The sequence below is a fragment of the Haliotis asinina genome, chromosome 7 (genome assembly GCF_037392515.1).
Source record: "Haliotis asinina isolate JCU_RB_2024 chromosome 7, JCU_Hal_asi_v2, whole genome shotgun sequence".
Classification (NCBI taxonomy): Eukaryota; Metazoa; Mollusca; class Gastropoda; order Lepetellida; family Haliotidae; genus Haliotis; species Haliotis asinina.
In genome coordinates this window covers 44,256,673-44,273,484 of record NC_090286.1, presented here as the reverse complement: position 1 = coordinate 44,273,484, position 16,812 = coordinate 44,256,673, and the positions used below count along the sequence as shown (strand labels likewise).

Sequence of the window (16,812 nt, the reverse complement as noted above, 5' to 3'; positions counted from 1 at the left end):
AGCTACATGGTGGCAGTCAGTAAATAATCGAGTTTGGCCAAGACAATCCAGCGATCAAGAGCAGAAGCATCCATCTCATTTGGGACCGATGACATGAGTAAACCAAAACAGGGGCCTGACCACCCGATCCCGTTGGTCATCTTAGTACAATAATATATCTAGATATATTGTACTGTGAAGAGGTTAAAGTTGAGGTTCATTTCAAAATTCTGATATATAAAAAAATCTTTAATCCTCGCAATGACATGAGCGCCTGTGCTGTGGGGTAGCCTAAAGGCTAAACCGTCTGCTTGTCACGCTGAAGACCCGGGTTCGATTCCCAGTCCATTTCTGGTATCCCGACAGAAATATAAAAAAATGGGGCGAATCATACTCATTCGCTCATTGCCTTACTGTTCAGAAATTACATCTGCACCCCTACACAAACCCGAACACAGTCATCAAGGTCAAACACCACACCAACTCTCGTTTCTAAGTGTATTTTCCAAGAGCCAAACATCTGATCCTGCTGGAGTCACAATATTGTTCTCAATCAAAACAGACATGATTCAAGCTGGAGATACTTTTATTCAATGATTCACATTAACATTTTTAAAACATCATTCAACTCTCACATCCCTCATTCAGTCATTATAAGATTCATAGTGATAGCTGTTTAAAAACATGATGTGACAGACTGACTTCAAAACAGAATAAAACAATAACAAAATGTAACTTACAGTAAGCTACACTAAGTCATAAACAGTGAACATTTTAAAATGCGCTAAAATTAATTTCAGCATATTCAGTTTGGACAAATTTCATCTTCTTCTTGGAGAAATTCTACAAATGTCACCCATGACAGACCTCATGTGAATAACTTTTAATGTACCTTCAAACTGTGCAGAAATGATCCCTCTGTTGGTCTTCAACCTAACACGCTCATGTGGATTAGGTTAAAACAAAAAGACTTCCCTGGTTTAAGTGACAAAATACATTTTAGGGACTATCTTTTCATACATGATGACATATTTCATGTAAACTGTTTTTTCCTTCCATTATTGCTTTGGCTTCAAGAAGTCCACAACAGATTCCATGGCTGAGTAATTGGTCCCTTAACATGTAATCATTGTACGCATGGTAAGAGGTGTCTAAATGCTCTTTTAACTTTGCTGGGGAACACCAGACATGAGCTTCACACATATTGTACCCATGTGGGATTTGAGCCTGTGACTTTGGTGTGATGAGACAATGCTTTAACCACTTGATTACCCCAATGCCCTTTTTGAGCTGGTAGATGATCTAGCATATTGTCAAACAGGACAAATCTTTTGGTACTACAAAAGCCCACATGTAGCAGATTGTGCAGAAAATTCAAAATTCAAATTACCAGTTTATATCACAAGCAAATGATTTATGTCGTCCATGTTTTCAGCGACCAATATCATACAAGGTTACACTTTTGTACTAAAAACTTTCATTGTAGATGATACAAAGTAACATAGGCCTACATCCCCTCCACAGTTCTCACACTGGAAGTTGTGATACAGATTTACCTGTTACCTGCCACAAATTCCACTGAACAATATGATGTGTCTCTAGAGTAGTCTAGAGAGACTTCCAAAAGTGCTTTCTTCCTTGCTCTGGACATAAGGCACAGTTGCAGCGATGCCAAGTAAATAATGTCAGTGGGATGTCTATTTTCACACTTCAATGCCATCAACTTTTACTTTTGATTTTCTCCATTTTTTCACGATGGTCCTTGGAAGGTTTTGTGAAGGAACTTTTTGTTATCACCAATGGAATGTCCTTTCCACACAAATATACCTTATTCTTAAACTCCTCCACATTCAAGTCTGTCAGCTTCACATTCCGCCTCGTTTCAGTAGGCAGTTTTCCAAACTTCGTGAAATAGTATGCCATGATGTATCCTGTCATAAAGGCGTCGTACCCTGCACGATGACCTTCCTTTCTGGCAATACCAAGGTCACTCATGTTTGGCACCTTTTCCAAACCCGAATCACATGACATGTTTGAAGCAGATTTATCTAGATTTGACTTTGCATTCATGCCTTGTGTTTCACTGGATTCAGGGGAGGTAGTTCTTAATTTTTTGGTCACAGTTGGATGAAACTCCTCCTTTCCTTCATCCCTTGAACCTGAGTCCTCGGTACTATCATCCGTCTCCTCTGTCATTTCTTCGCCATTGCTGGATGAGTTTGCCTGGTTTTGACGTCGGCGCTTTCTCTTTCGACTCTTTCTTGCTGATTTTATTCCATCCAAGTCAATGATGTCATCTATGTCATGTGACTTTGGACAGCTACAGCCTCGCTGGCACCAGCCAAAGGACTACAAACAGACAGGTTTGACTTCATACAATGTATCAATACAAAGACCAGACATCAAGTTATAAATGTTTCACAACTGAAACTTCTTATCTTTAATACAGAGACAATATGTAAGGGAAAGAAATTGTCACAATTTGTTGATCACTATCATGTTTATTTGATTGTTTCAAAAGTCTTATTTCCATCATTATTAAGTTCACAAGCATTATTCTAACATCAAAAGTGACCTAAAACATAAGGGGCAAAGAATCACATATCATGAGATTCCAGGCACCGTGAGATAAATGAAGGCACCAAGAACAACAATATGACACAATCTCAAGACTGATCAGGTGAGCTAACTGAGGAATTCATCTGCATGCATGTTTCCATTTTCATTTCCTGATGAGAAACTGTTTCTGAGACCTTGGTGCACTAAGAGCTCCTTACGTCTACATTAAGGTATGGAGTCACCTTAGTGTTAAGATCGCTTTGTACAATGGCACCCTTGTTCTCATGAGTCACTGTTTGTCTCAATGAGCCAGGTCGTAGCGTCCTGTCCCTATTTCTGCAGTTTGGGTTCATAAATTGCAATCTGAATACATGACATGTCACACAAATGATGTTTACTAGGGATACTGAGACAGATTTAGAATTGTGAACATTAATATACCAGCATGCTGAAGTATCATAATGCATATTCATATTGTATATGTGCTGCATTTAAAATACATTACCTTGACAATTATGGCAGCTTGAAACGAGATCCTAGTTTTAAACTTCTAAGGTTGAGAATATGACAAACTCACTGCATACTGATGACAGAGTATCTTTTGGAGATGGTCGCTGTCAACATCGTCTCCTCGCTCCACCATCGTGTGTGGCAGTTCACAGTGGCTGTAGCGAACATATGTGTAGGTTGAAGGGTAGTCAAGGAACTCAAGGCTCACAACATCCCTCTCATGAGGCTGCGAAAAGCTGTTCTTTCTCTGGCTGAAACATCCCACAGGCATACATGTTATTATATCTAGCAGAGGCATACATGATATTATATCTAGCAAAGGCATAAATCTCTCTTATTACACCTACCACAGGCATCAGTGTTATTACATCTCCCACAGGCATCCATGTTATTACACATCCCGCAGGCATCCATGATCCAATTTATTACACCTCCCATAGACATACATGTTACAACACCTCCATCAGGCATACATGTCATTACACCTCCCACAGGCATCCATGTTATTACCTTTACACCTCCCACAGGCCCACAAGCTTTTACATTTCCCAGAAGCAGGCACATTATTACACTTCCCACTAGTACATTCATTCATGTTACTTAACCTCCAACAGGCCCACGTTATTACATTCCCCAGAAGCAGGCACATTATTACACTTCCCACTAGTACACTCATTCATGCTACTTAACCTCCAACAGGCCCACATGTTATTACATTTCCCAGAAGCAGGCACATTATTACACTTCCCACTAGTACATTCATTCATGTTACTTAACCTCCCACAGGCCCACATGTTATTACATTTCCCAGAAGCAGGCACATTATTACACTTCCCACTAGTACACACATTCATGCTACTTAACCTCCAACAGGCCCACGTTATTACATTCCCCAGAAGCAGGCACATTATTACACTTCCCACTAGTACACTCATTCATGTTACTTAACCTCCAACAGGCCCACGTTATTACATTTCCCAGAAGCAGGCACATTATTACACTTCCCACTAGTACACACATTCATGCTACTTAACCTCCAACAGGCCCACGTTATTACATTCCCCAGAAGCAGGCACATTATTACACTTCCCACTAGTACACTCATTCATGTTACTTAACCTCCAACAGGCCCACATGTTATTACATTTCCCAGAAGCAGGCACATTATTACACTTCCCACTAGTACATTCATTCATGTTACTTAACCTCCAACAGGCCCACATGTTATTACATTTCCCAGAAGCAGGCACATTATTACACTTCCCACTAGTACACACATTCATGCTACTTAACCTCCAACAGGCCCACGTTATTACATTCCCCAGAAGCAGGCACATTATTACACTTCCCACTAGTACACTCATTCATGTTACTTAACCTCCAACAGGCCCACGTTATTACATTTCCCAGAAGCAGGCACATTATTACACTTCCCACTAGTACACACATTCATGCTACTTAACCTCCCACAGGCCCACATGTTATTACATTCCCCAGAAGCAGGCACATTATTACACTTCCCACTGCCACAGCTACTGTCCGAGCAACATTAGAATGAGGTGTGCGAAAGACATTAAAGGAGAAAGGGAGCATGCCGTGAACTGATCCACTACCTACTCAGTCAAAGGGGGAACAGGTTTGAAAACTGCGCACTTGTGATCTTTGTGATCCTTGCAGTAATCACTTTCTCTGCAATGATTCGGAAGCGCCATGTTTCTGCTCGAGCATTTGTATACTACTCTTGTAAACTGGACTGTGTAGTAATTTCAGCAGGTATTTGAAATTTATCATGATGCACTCCAAATTTGGTAAAGGGGCCAAGCCATTCATTCACAAACACGTGAGATTGACTACTATGTCATTCAATACATGTGCACCTTGTGCAAAATAAATGATGAAGGTAAATGCATTCCCGCGATGGGTTCCAGTAAGTTCAAAAGCACGGGGAAGTGCATACTCATACCGAAGGAAAAATGGAATTTGATGATTTTGATATGTGTGCTAAAAAAGTAATGAAGACAATGCCAGCACTAACAGGTATAATGAAAATGGCTACTCATGATTTGGGGTATACAAGGAGTAAAGTAAAATGCATAAATGTTTAAGAAAAATTGTTTTCAACTGGGAGAAAACTAGTTCAGACAGACAGGTCCTAATGAAGCAAAAAGACATTGTTGCATGGTGTTTCAGGTATCTCAGAATGATTCACCACTTCCATAAAACCATCCAATCGTGTACATTGACGAAACACGTGTACATTGACGAAACACGGGTACATTGACGAAACACGGGTACATTGATGAAACACGGGTACATTGACGAAACACGGGTACATACCCATCATATGCTATCAAAATGTTGGTGGGAGCAGTATAAGATATATACTCCATGCTGGTACATGTGATGGGTTCATTCCTAATGCTTCTTTGATATTTAATGCCAAACAAACGAAATGGGATTACCATTACAAATTGAAATTCAACAATTTCTCTAAGTGGTTGCAAGAAAAACTTATTTCTTATCTGCTCCAAATTTCAGTAGTTATATACATGGACAATGCCCCTTACCATAGCAAACAAATAGACAAGGCTCCAACAACTGCACATTTGAAAGATGAAATCAAATCATGGCTACTAAGATATGAAATGCCTTTTTCATACTGAATGTTGAAAGCCGAATTGCTTACACTTGTGAAGTCATGTCTGCGTGACCCTGTATATCATGTTGATGAAATTCTGAAAACCCTTGGGCATACTATTCTCTGATTACTTCTTTATCACACCGATTTCAATGCCATAGAATTAATTTGGGCAAACTTAAATAATTGGATTGGGTCCCAGAATTTAGATTTCGCAATGGCTTCTGTACAGGGGTTTTTCGAAAACAACTGTCATCTATTGGCCAGAAAGAATGTTGCAGACATGTGATGGAAATTGAGGATCGTTACTGGTATCGAGAAACTGCCCTAGAGGATGAAATCGGAAAAAACTTGTCATCGAACTTGGCGTTGATACTGATGACAGTGATATCAGTGATATTGATGACAAGTAGCAGATTCAAGAGACAATTATGTAGCAAATAGCAGATAAACTACCACTGAGCAATCAAATTGCTAAGTTTTGTTTGTTTGTTTTATTTATTAGTTCCCTGTTTTGAATTTACATAACATTATTTCATTCCCCTGGAGGACTGCACAAATGTATTATCCATAAAATATTCACACACACAGAACCTAAGCTAGAAAAGAATTTTTTTTATCATCGTTAAACACAAAATAAAATTTGAGTGTTGTATTGGGTTGTGTATGGAAATTGTCAACTGCAAAATAGGAAACAGAACCAGTTCCAGTAGAGTGAAAGTAGACTGACACGCTTCCAACAGTTTATTACTAAACATACTCTCAGCCCTTCATGGTAAAATGGACTGCACCACAATTCAGGTTCACCGGGTTCAAATGACAGGTTGGCATTATTCTTAAGTAAGTCTCACAGTATTAATACACCTGCCACCAGCAAACATATTATTACGCTGTGATAATATCCTGTTCCCTGCAAGATGTGCCTAAAGATGATGAAACCCAGACATTCCAGTGCAACATATTATAAGCATCTATCCATGTCCTCAGGGCACCTGCGATCCAGTGAGTCACCTCTTACAACAAACCGAGGTTGCTAGGGACTAAATCTGACCTGGAAACCATGTGGGAGCATGAAAAATTAATCCAAAAGTAGTGTCAAGAGGGAAAGTGACAGACTCTTACCATCGTCTGAACGCGTACTCTAGGTATGATGCTGGCAGTCTCTCCATGTACTCAGTGATATACTTGGTATCAAACACTCCTCCCTCAAACACTTCCATCAGGTCTGTGACAAATGTTCCCATTGATGAAGGCAGTGAGGCATAAAAACTGTGGTACAAGAACACCAGGTCTACCAGAGCATTGTGGAACACAACCGGAACCTTGTTCAGTACCAGGACGTTCATGAGCTTTCGGAGAGACTTCAAGTCCTGGTCTGTCTGCTGAAACAAAACAAAGTTACATTCAATGGAATCCAATACAAAAACGTGACACAACGACACAAGGGAGGTCACTCCTGAATGCAAGATGAAGGAGGGTATTTCAGCTGCAAAGTCAGCTCACTCAAACACAGGCCTCTTTCAAATGGAACATGAAATATTTTGGTGTAACCTCAAATGTATCAATAACATACACCAAGATGGTCTTATTTCTTCATTAGGTACCAGGAAACATCTACTAGTGATTCAGCATGACAATCATTACACTACAAACATGATGTTGTCTATGCAAACATTTACATTTTGTCTTTTTGTCCATATTTCTTTCATGTAAAGGAAGAAAACTATCTTTGTTCATCTTATTGCCACAATTACTTCATACAGCATCAGCTCAGTTCATTGAATGCTCCTCCATACTACATAACTTTCAACTATAGCAGTGGTTGACACATTTGAGAGCTATCCTGTCTGGGACAGTGAGTGAGCGACTTTAAATGGCATTTCAGTTTCATCCACAGCTTGTGAGAAAAGCCCAAGAAGATGTCCTCAGAAACACAGCTTCCTATCGGTTTTAACAGTAAGTTCCAAAACTGTTGCACTTATCAACAACATGCATATGTGGTGACATGTATGTGTGTGTGCAGCTGTTTGAACTCGTTGGAACTAATGCTAACCATACACAGGATACAATGGTAGAAATACTTTTAATATTGCTAGTGTACTCTGATTCAATGGCACATGTAAAATCATTTGTAATGATAATTTTTCCAATCTACCGGCGGATTTTCTTGTTATTGTTTCAAGTAAGCAACATAATTAACATTGGGATAGTCAACCTCAGTACAATGTGATATACAATTACAAATTGGCTTGTCCAACATAACAAGAACGTCGAGCAATGCCAAACAGTTCTGTCCCAAAGGGACACCATGCTGCTGTCTAACACTGATATATCACTCATTTGTATAACATGTTACATCATCTAAGTGTCGTTACGGGAAGGAAATGTAAATTTGGTGATTTGAGAAAACAACATATTTTTAAAAAAACCCAATGCAATTAAGGCTGAGTTCTGTTATGTTTAGAAAGGGCAATAGCACATGATGATATTCAAAGAATGAAGAAAAAACTTTCCATCTCATTTCATTTTGCCATTTCATGAGGAAACGACTCATACACCACTCAGACACGAATCGAGCAGTGGAGTCCATGTTTCATTCCCTAATTCCAAAAGCCATGGGTAAAAACAAGTACCATCTTTTATCCGCTTCTGGTATGACAAAGTAGGGGTGACTTAACACTGACTATTGACAGGGAAACAAGTATTTTGATGGAGAAAATCTGTTGCAACGTACTACTGTGATAGTGATACTGCGACCAACTATTGCAGTAGTATTTTCTTCTTAAAGTGTCTCATATGAAGTCATTTCTCAAGTGAATGTATAGTTTGTATGGAATAAAAACAAGCTGAAGAAGTTTCAGTCTCTTCTAACTACAGGAAACTTGCCACCCAGATCAAGGAAACACATAAAACAGGAACAGATTGTTATTCACAATTTCAAACTCTGTGTCACATGCTGTGTTTGCCGATATGCTTGTTTAAGACAACAGGGGCAGATAACTCTAAATCGATGTGAACGAATCTAGTTATTTCCTGTAGATTGCACCGCACATTTATCAAGTGAAGTCAATTACTAAACTGTCGATAGTCACACATACCAGAACATCCTTGATATCTCCGGGGCATATGTTCCGATAAGTTTCCACTATACCCTGGATGCATCTACAGCTGAGACTGATGAACTTATTACCTCTGGCTTTGTATCCAATCAGGTGTCTACGCTGGGAAGTTAAGCGAACCAATCACACCTCACTTTAGCTTGTTAAATTAATTAACTGATTAAACTTGGCAACACAAACCAGGTAGAGGCTCTCTGAAAGAGGGAGGAGGAGTTCTTGCATGTAATTTTTCAAAGTTTTGGACCCGTCAATTTGTCTGTATGATTTCCCCAAATATGAGTTGCAATGTGAACAAACCTTCACAGCTGTGACTGCTATCTTTGTTGACACTGGCAAGCTTAGTTGCAAGAGTAGCTTAGCTGATAGGCTACTGTGAGAATGTAGAGCCAGCAAAGGGAGGCAATGAAATTATTGGGCCGAGACGTAGGTGCATCCAGGATATAGAGGAGACTTATCGAAACTCATACCCTGGAGATATCAAGGATGATACAATCAATGCATCCAAAGAGTTTTTTGTTTCTAGTACCATCGATTAATTGCTACTGGAGACTCAACAATTGCAATCAATGGTTTGAAGCATTGTTGCAGCACTATGACACAGAATGAGATAACATGGAGTTGAACAAAGCTTTGCTCCGACATAAATTAGCACAAATTACAAAATACAAATTACTACAAAGTCATAATGAAACACAGATTACCTTATCGTTTCCCCTGTAATATGAAATTCCTTTTGCATACTGTTTGTTGAAGTCAAATCCATGATCAACCAGGAACTTAAGGGTTATAGGCTCCACTATGAAGTCTTCCTCACACAGGACGAGGATATTGAATGTCTGCACTAAGTATTTCCAGTCATTCTTGGCTTTAGACGGCGAAGTGGGTTCTCTGTCCTTGACCTTGACCTCTGTTGTCTTGATATTTGTGCACTTGAAGCAAGACAGACCTAATGAGAGAACAGATCTTGTCCTGGCTACATCTGCCATTGCTCGGTACCGATCATCCATTGCCCTGGGCAGAAGAACAATCTGACAGTTTTGTTTGTTTCAAGCAAAAGGTGAACCATACCATATGGTCATGGTTGTAGGCCTATCTCTGAAGTAATAGTATGACCAGTCACTAAGCATGGTAAAGCTCAAATTTATGGTGTGCATTCTGGAAGGACTGCATTTCCATGGCTTTGCTATTTCCATCAAGATAATGACAATGCTTTGGACAATAACAAACTCCTGTGCAGCAAGTTGAACAAGCTAGCAGTTACATGTGGACACATTACATCAAAGAAAAAGAAACTACATAGCAGGTGTGGCCTAATCACAAGATGGTTACCATGGTTACCTGCAATTCAAATCTTTTCTGTTTCCTAGCCCACTCAGTTCCTGGAAGTAAAGTGAAACTGAATAAGTGAATTAATCATGGAGATATATAATCAAGGTGCATGACTAATCCATCAGAAAATGACTTAGGAAAGATCATATCTTACATCATAACAATCTATCACAATAGGTTTTAAATGTCTCTCACTATCTCTTACATACAATACTATCTTAAATATACTATAAAGAAAAAGTAAGGGATACTGGATTGACAAGACTGATAAAATGCAAATGATAAAGACAAGAAGGAAACACATGATTGAGAGAAATTATGGGAAAATGTGACAATTTATTCCATTTCTTTGGAAAGGTTTCATCTGTATGGAAATATTTTACTTTTTCTCATATGCATTGGTATTGGCTAGTGGTATGCTCGCGTAATGGAATATCCCCTACTTTTTTTCAGTGGTATACATGTCTATATATTTTTTAATTCATCAAAATTACAACAAAATATAACACAGGATACAGAGTAATAAAAACTTGGTAAGCTTTGATAATCTTTGTTTTGATACAATATCACATATGACACACAGAACCAATTTGCTTCGGTTATTAACTTAGTATGGTTTATAATACTCCCTCCACTGATATGATGAAATAAAACACAAACACACTTGGATAATTCAAAGACCTGTAGCTTATGGATATTTGTAAATATAATTTCAGGATAGCTGTTTATGGTCGCAACATGTAATGTGTCATGCTGATGAATATGTGTACCGTCTATATCATGTTTTAACTAGATCATAAAACATACCAAATCCATCCCAACAAATGTTGCGGACTTGATGGCGAGGACTATCGATGGCCATACTTCCTGGAGGTTTTCCTGGTGTACATCGATGACTGGAACACGACTGAATATGCTATTGGATGTCATCTGGAATGTAAAGTATTTGGTTTAGGAAAGCAGCATATTTCTCAACAATCTCCTTGTCCTATGGTACTTGAATTTTGTTCTGATGGATTCTGGCAACCCCTTAAACCTTTCAGTTAGGCAAGGGATCTGTCGACCTGATGAATTCACACCCATTGTGATCACGTAAGGTAATTAAAATCATATTTACTATTCTGAGTAGTTCAGCTAGCTAAATGCCGTGTTCCTGCCATGGCATACACCGTGTTAGAGGAACACGACGTTTAGTTAGCTGAACTAGTGATACATTTATCAAGTATCATTTAGTATGTACATGGGACGAACCATCACAATTACTGGTTGTTCAGTACTTTAAAACACAAACGATATCAGTGAAGTAAATGTAAATAACGCCAGGAAGCATTCACGATAGTCTCTTGTTTGCTGTAAAATAAAGATTTCACCGGTAGTGGACGAAATTGAGTGACGGATTTCGTACGACTCAACGAGAACAGATCGTCGTAGGCGATGTCGAAGATGTAGTACGACTAAAGACAGAGGCTGATTATATCAGATATATCACCATGGTGACACAGTGTTTGCATTCGTAATTTGCCTTTCTCAACACACGGAGTGCTTTTAATTCGTGTCATATGTGTAAATATTAAGATTTCATGGGCAGTCGTTTCCCGCACGTGTCTGCATCTAAGGGGAGTAACTCACAACTTGTTTTGCTTACGAACCACTAAAAATACTTTAACATTAGCCCGACTGATAATTTTATAAATATACAACTTCCTTATTCCGTGAAAGGCGACGTTTCGACATAGATTCTAACGTTGCAAATGATCGCTGTTTAACAACGACATCAGAGTCCATGTCGAAACACAAAATACAGAAGTACACCCACAATACTTCTAAATCAAAGAACATGTGCATTGGGCAGTTGAATGATGCTTTCATAAGCCAGCGAATGTGAATTTTGCTGTGATGGTCTCATACTTAAGGCAGCGTTTACAATATAAAACGGCTTGGGAATATGCTACCAGGAAAATGTCCTCTGACAAGATTCCCCAAATGAAAAACATATCCTTTATGTGATTTCTTATGCAATGATCAGTGCATGGAGAACCGTAAATATATTGTACGTGTACCAAACGTAACATATTGTACGTGCACCAAGTGCAACAATAAGGATACCTTCAAGTAATTGACCCCTTACTATTCATAGCGTGAGTGACTTAAATTTTACGCCGCACTCAGCAATCATCATGGGTTACGCAAGGCCAATTCTAACCCCAATCTTCAAGGTACCTTCCGGTAGAACCCACGTGCAGGATAAAATTAGCACACACCTTTATTTCAGCATAAAAGCTACACACACACAAAACATGTATTTCAACTTCAATAGCTTGGTAACTTTTTGAGTAAAGGTATTCCATTAAAATGATCCACAGAACATGAAATGAAGCTCTTTGAATTATTCATAAATCCTTCTTAGAAATGAACAGTCACGAATTAGACAACAAATGACATACCGGATTACGAAATGAATTTGTTTAAGTTATAAGCGCTTAAGTGATCATATCCTGTAAAGGCTCGATGTAGATATTTCCTTTCTGGAGACCGGTCAGGTCACTACAGGTCAGATATATTTCCCAAACCTGCTCAATGTATACATTACCTGTCTGACCACGGTATACAGTAAACATGCAAGTGAAACCGGATACAATAAAGCGTTATCATTAAATTCGCATCTAGAGAGAAGATATGCAAGCAAACACTGTAGACAAACACAAGAAATATTCACTAACGCAATACAATGCAATGAAGAGCGTATAATATTCAAGAAACCCAGTCATATTTAATGGTTTACAGATATGCAGGAATATGATGACATTTTTACACACAAAGGTGAAGGATAAGCCATTATGGAAATAAACCCATTTTATCCTGTTGTTATTATATATTACTGATTGTCAAGGCTATGAAAATTGGACATTATGCGACGAATCTATTTTCGCATGGCTTTTCGCATGTTTGTTGTGAAGCAATTTATTAGCATATATAACCTGAGAACGAGGGTTTTCAAAGATACAATGTATATGGATGCAAGACTGGTCTGCTCGCAGTTACAAATTACATCCCGCTACATATGTCATATTTGGGATTTCACTTTCTTAGTAAAGTACAAATTCTAGTACTTTTTTCGGTTGAGTCCCATCCGGGATTCGAACCCGCACCCTCAGAGTCAGGCACCTAATCGCCAGCACACAAAGTCAGCCGCCTAGCCCGCTCAGCCACCGCGACTTCCACAGTGGCGATTTGGTGCCTGACTCTGAGGGTGCGGGTTCGAATCCCGGATGGGACTCAACCGAAAAAAGTACTAGAATTTGTACTTTACTAAGAAAGTGAAATCCCAAATATGACATATGTTGCATTTGACCACTTTCTAAAATGGCATCGTGTAATCATACATCCCGCTATATTACCATTAATTTCCGTCTAAATACAAAATCATTCAATTACTGTCCAGCCATGATACTCCGTTTTTTTTAAAAAAATGCGTGCGTTTGTGTGCTTGTGTGTGTAAATCTACACAAGTCATAAGAGTCTAGCTAGTCTAAGGGAAGCAACTCGAGAAACCTTAGACGACCGCGCCACCCGTGCCTCTAATACACAGGGACCTGAAACAAATGACTTAAAGTGACACAATGCATCGCGGGATAAATGTTCCCTGAACGTCATTCCTATAAAACTCCTTATTAAAAGAACGTCGAATGTTATCAGTGCTTACATGCAACTGTCATTTTTTAGAAATGTAGAACTCTTTCAGTTTGTAAATCGTGTGCCAACATGTTCGCGCTCTAAGTCGCTGGTAATGGTACGGTGGGTAGTTGTCGTGCTAGGTGCTCTGGCCATGGGAGGTAACTCTTAAGAAACTTTCGCATTGTGTGTGCTACCACTGGATATGGAACACAGACATTATAAAATAATCACAATAATACCTTATTGTCGCTGATGAACATCATAGTATCTTTATGACTCATTTGTGTCATTCATTAAACGCTCTGCTACTTTTTTGCAATGGCGGCAATGCATATCATGGATTAACGCGAGGTTGCCCAGTGTTCTACCAAGCGAAGGGCGGAGGGGTGGGCGTGTTGGGGTGGGGAGGCCAGAATGACACAGGTCGCGAATGGGTATCACATTTATGAAACATACGAGGACGGGTACAAGGCTAGATAAACGACCGAAACAGTAATCATCCGTTTCAGCGAGAATGCAAACTTTCCCTTCCGCTGGGACAGTAGCTCACTAGCTCAGTAGCAGTAAGGGAATCTCTGAACCTATGCTATTTTGAAAATGTTAGCGGTCTCCCATTATAAATACAATTAATCTGTCGTGACAAGTTGTAGGACCTGATGAAGAACGTACCAAAGAATTACTGTAGTTAGACATGTTAGATTTGCATATTGCTTTCTCACGTCTGAGATTCAAATATGGAGAATAACAACTGAGTGAGTAAGTGAGTGAGTTTAGTCAGTTTAGCTTTTAACAATATTCCAGCAATATCACGGCGGGGGACACCAGAAAATGGGCTTCACATACTGTACCCATGTGTGGAATCGAACCCGGGTCTTTGGCGTCATGAGCGGACGCTTTAACCACTAGGCTACCCCACCGCCGGAGAATAACAATTCCTCTAATGGGACAATAATATATTTGGTTACAGGAGAAGAGTACACGTTGGTTAGGTCCAGTTACCATGGCAACCAGACAAGGCACAAGCTGATGGCAAACATATAACAATAAAGAGCCATATCAAATGTTCGATAGGTTTTTAAACAAAATGTAGACCTGCCACTTTAGAGAGTGTTTACCACAGTCAGCTACTGCATGTGAGTAATGCGTTGATGTGACTGACGCGCTGTACTGTCTTTATTATTTATTATTGTTTATGATTATTATAGACTGCATGCTTTGTGAATCCGTTAATCATTGATGCTGTGCAGTGTTGCACACTGAAACCTACCTGGTGAGGTGAGGTGAGGTGAGGTGAAGCAAGGCGATGTGAGGTGAAATGGGTTTGGAGTCGTACTTAAGTCTTATAATATTTCAGTCATATGACGACGTGCCTGCGTATGAATGTGTGGTCGCTTGTACTAGCCCAGACTGCTGTTTTATACAGCAAGCTTACTGAGAAACCAAACTTCAGTTAAGCGAGTGAGTGAGTTTGTTTTTACGCCGCCTTTAGCAATATTCTGGCGATATTACGAAGGGGACACCAGGCATGGGCTTCACACATTGTACCCATGTAGGAAATCGAACCTGGGTTTTCGGCGTGATGAGCGAACGTTTTAACCACTAGGCCCCCACTCCCCCAGTTAAGCATGAATACCCCACTCAGACACGTTATAGTCGAGCCGACTGGTCCTTAATTATTGTACCCATGAACCCCAGGCGGGGACCAACAAGTACCATATTTCAGCGTCTTTCGCTCTGACTCGCCAGGAGATGGAAACTCCAACCTTCCGCTCTAACGGGGGACACTTTAACCACTACGCCACGAAGACGGTTATTCCCACATGGAAGCCATCGATCATCCGTTACTTCTTTGTGGGAGAGTCTCCTCTCGCCGACATCGATTGGGGGTAATGGGGGGTAACGGTATGTGGCAAATGAAAAAAACTATGAGCGTGGGTTCGAATCTCAGTTCGTCCGGATAATGCTTCCAGATTTGTCAGGCTCATTACTGGTGGGTTTCACCAAAGCGGTAAACATCTGAGTGGTCTAAGTGACGTTACTTCGGGAAGTGTTCCCACATTAAACACGCTGAAACAGAAACATAAAGTTCCAAGCATCATCTGCCAACTCATTCCCTCGGTGGAACTGCTTCTACCTGTATAACGAACCCGTGAAGATCCGGGCTAGAATATGTCTTTGGCAACCCATGCTTGCCATAAGAAAGACGACTATGCTCGAAGAGGCGAAGAGGCGACTAACGGGATAGGGTGGTCAGCTCGCTGACTTGGTTGACACATGTCATCGGTACCCAGTTACACAGATTGATGCTCATGCGGTTGATCATCACATGATTGTCTGGTCCAGACTCAATAATTTACAGACCGCAGCCATATGGCTGGAATATTGCTGAGTGCGGTGTAAAAAGTAAACTCTCACTACTTGCATAACGAAGGGGCATCTAGGACCACGTGGCATGCCACAAAGCGATGATCGTGGGTTCGAATCCCGGATATCCTTCTTGGTTTGATAGTATCCAACACGCGCTCGAGGTTTACCGATGTCTGGTTAACTGGAATACCGTTTATGGGAACGCTAAACTAAACCCCCTCACATATACAACGTGGATCCATGCTAGGGTTACATTAATTGTGCGTGACAGTCACGCACCACTTCTCTCTTTACAAATACACAACGTGAACATGCCCGTCTAACACCACTGCTAACATTCTACTCAAGCGAAATAGACTAGAAATAATAGGATTATTTAATAAAGGACGGTAACTCTTGATTGGCGATCGAGCTGCAAGTGGGTTACCGCAGTTAACGGAGCAGCCCTATTGTCTATAACCAAGCAATGGTCTTGTCATAATGCTTTTGTAATAAACTGACAGTTATATAGCAAAAAACGTTAAACTGGATTTCAATAAGTGTCGCGATAACAAACATTCTATTCTTATATCTAGTTTCTCATACCACCCACCCCTTTTCCCTACAACCCCTTTTGAAATATAAGGAATTTATATA

General features: G+C 39.9%; 1 protein-coding gene across 6 annotated transcripts; it reads right to left on the bottom strand.

Moving 5' to 3' along the window:
* Positions 1–547: 547 nt before the first annotated feature.
* Positions 548–11,773, bottom strand: LOC137290541 (target of EGR1 protein 1-like). 6 transcript variants are annotated; one of them, XM_067821567.1, is made up of 7 exons: positions 11,505–11,773; positions 10,942–11,064; positions 10,144–10,184; positions 9,507–9,816; positions 6,809–7,068; positions 3,116–3,299; positions 548–2,328 (listed from the first exon to the last, which is right to left on the bottom strand). In XM_067821567.1, exons 2-7 carry the CDS (start codon positions 11,062–11,064, stop codon positions 1,699–1,701), a joined length of 1,548 nt encoding a protein of 515 aa, XP_067677668.1. In that variant the 5' UTR covers positions 11,505–11,773; the 3' UTR covers positions 548–1,698. The 6 variants fall into 6 exon arrangements, with proteins under 6 accessions (XP_067677668.1, XP_067677671.1, XP_067677669.1 ...); XM_067821570.1 differs by having other exon boundaries at positions 6,809–7,065; positions 11,505–11,768; XM_067821568.1 differs by having other exon boundaries at positions 11,657–11,768.
* Between the last annotated feature and the right edge of the window lie 5,039 nt (positions 11,774–16,812).

Bases quoted from the DNA above. Each gene is read 5' to 3' on its own strand.
- LOC137290541 (XM_067821567.1), bottom strand. From the start codon at position 11,064: ATGACATCCAATAGCATATTCAGTCGTGTTCCAGTCATCGATGTACAC. The intron at 9,817-10,143 runs GTAACCATGGTA...TCTTCTGCCCAG, and splicing joins AGAAAAGATTTGAATTGCAG to GGCAATGGATGATCGGTACC. The intron at 7,069-9,506 runs GTAATCTGTGTT...GTTTTGTTTCAG, and splicing joins ATTACAGGGGAAACGATAAG to CAGACAGACCAGGACTTGAA.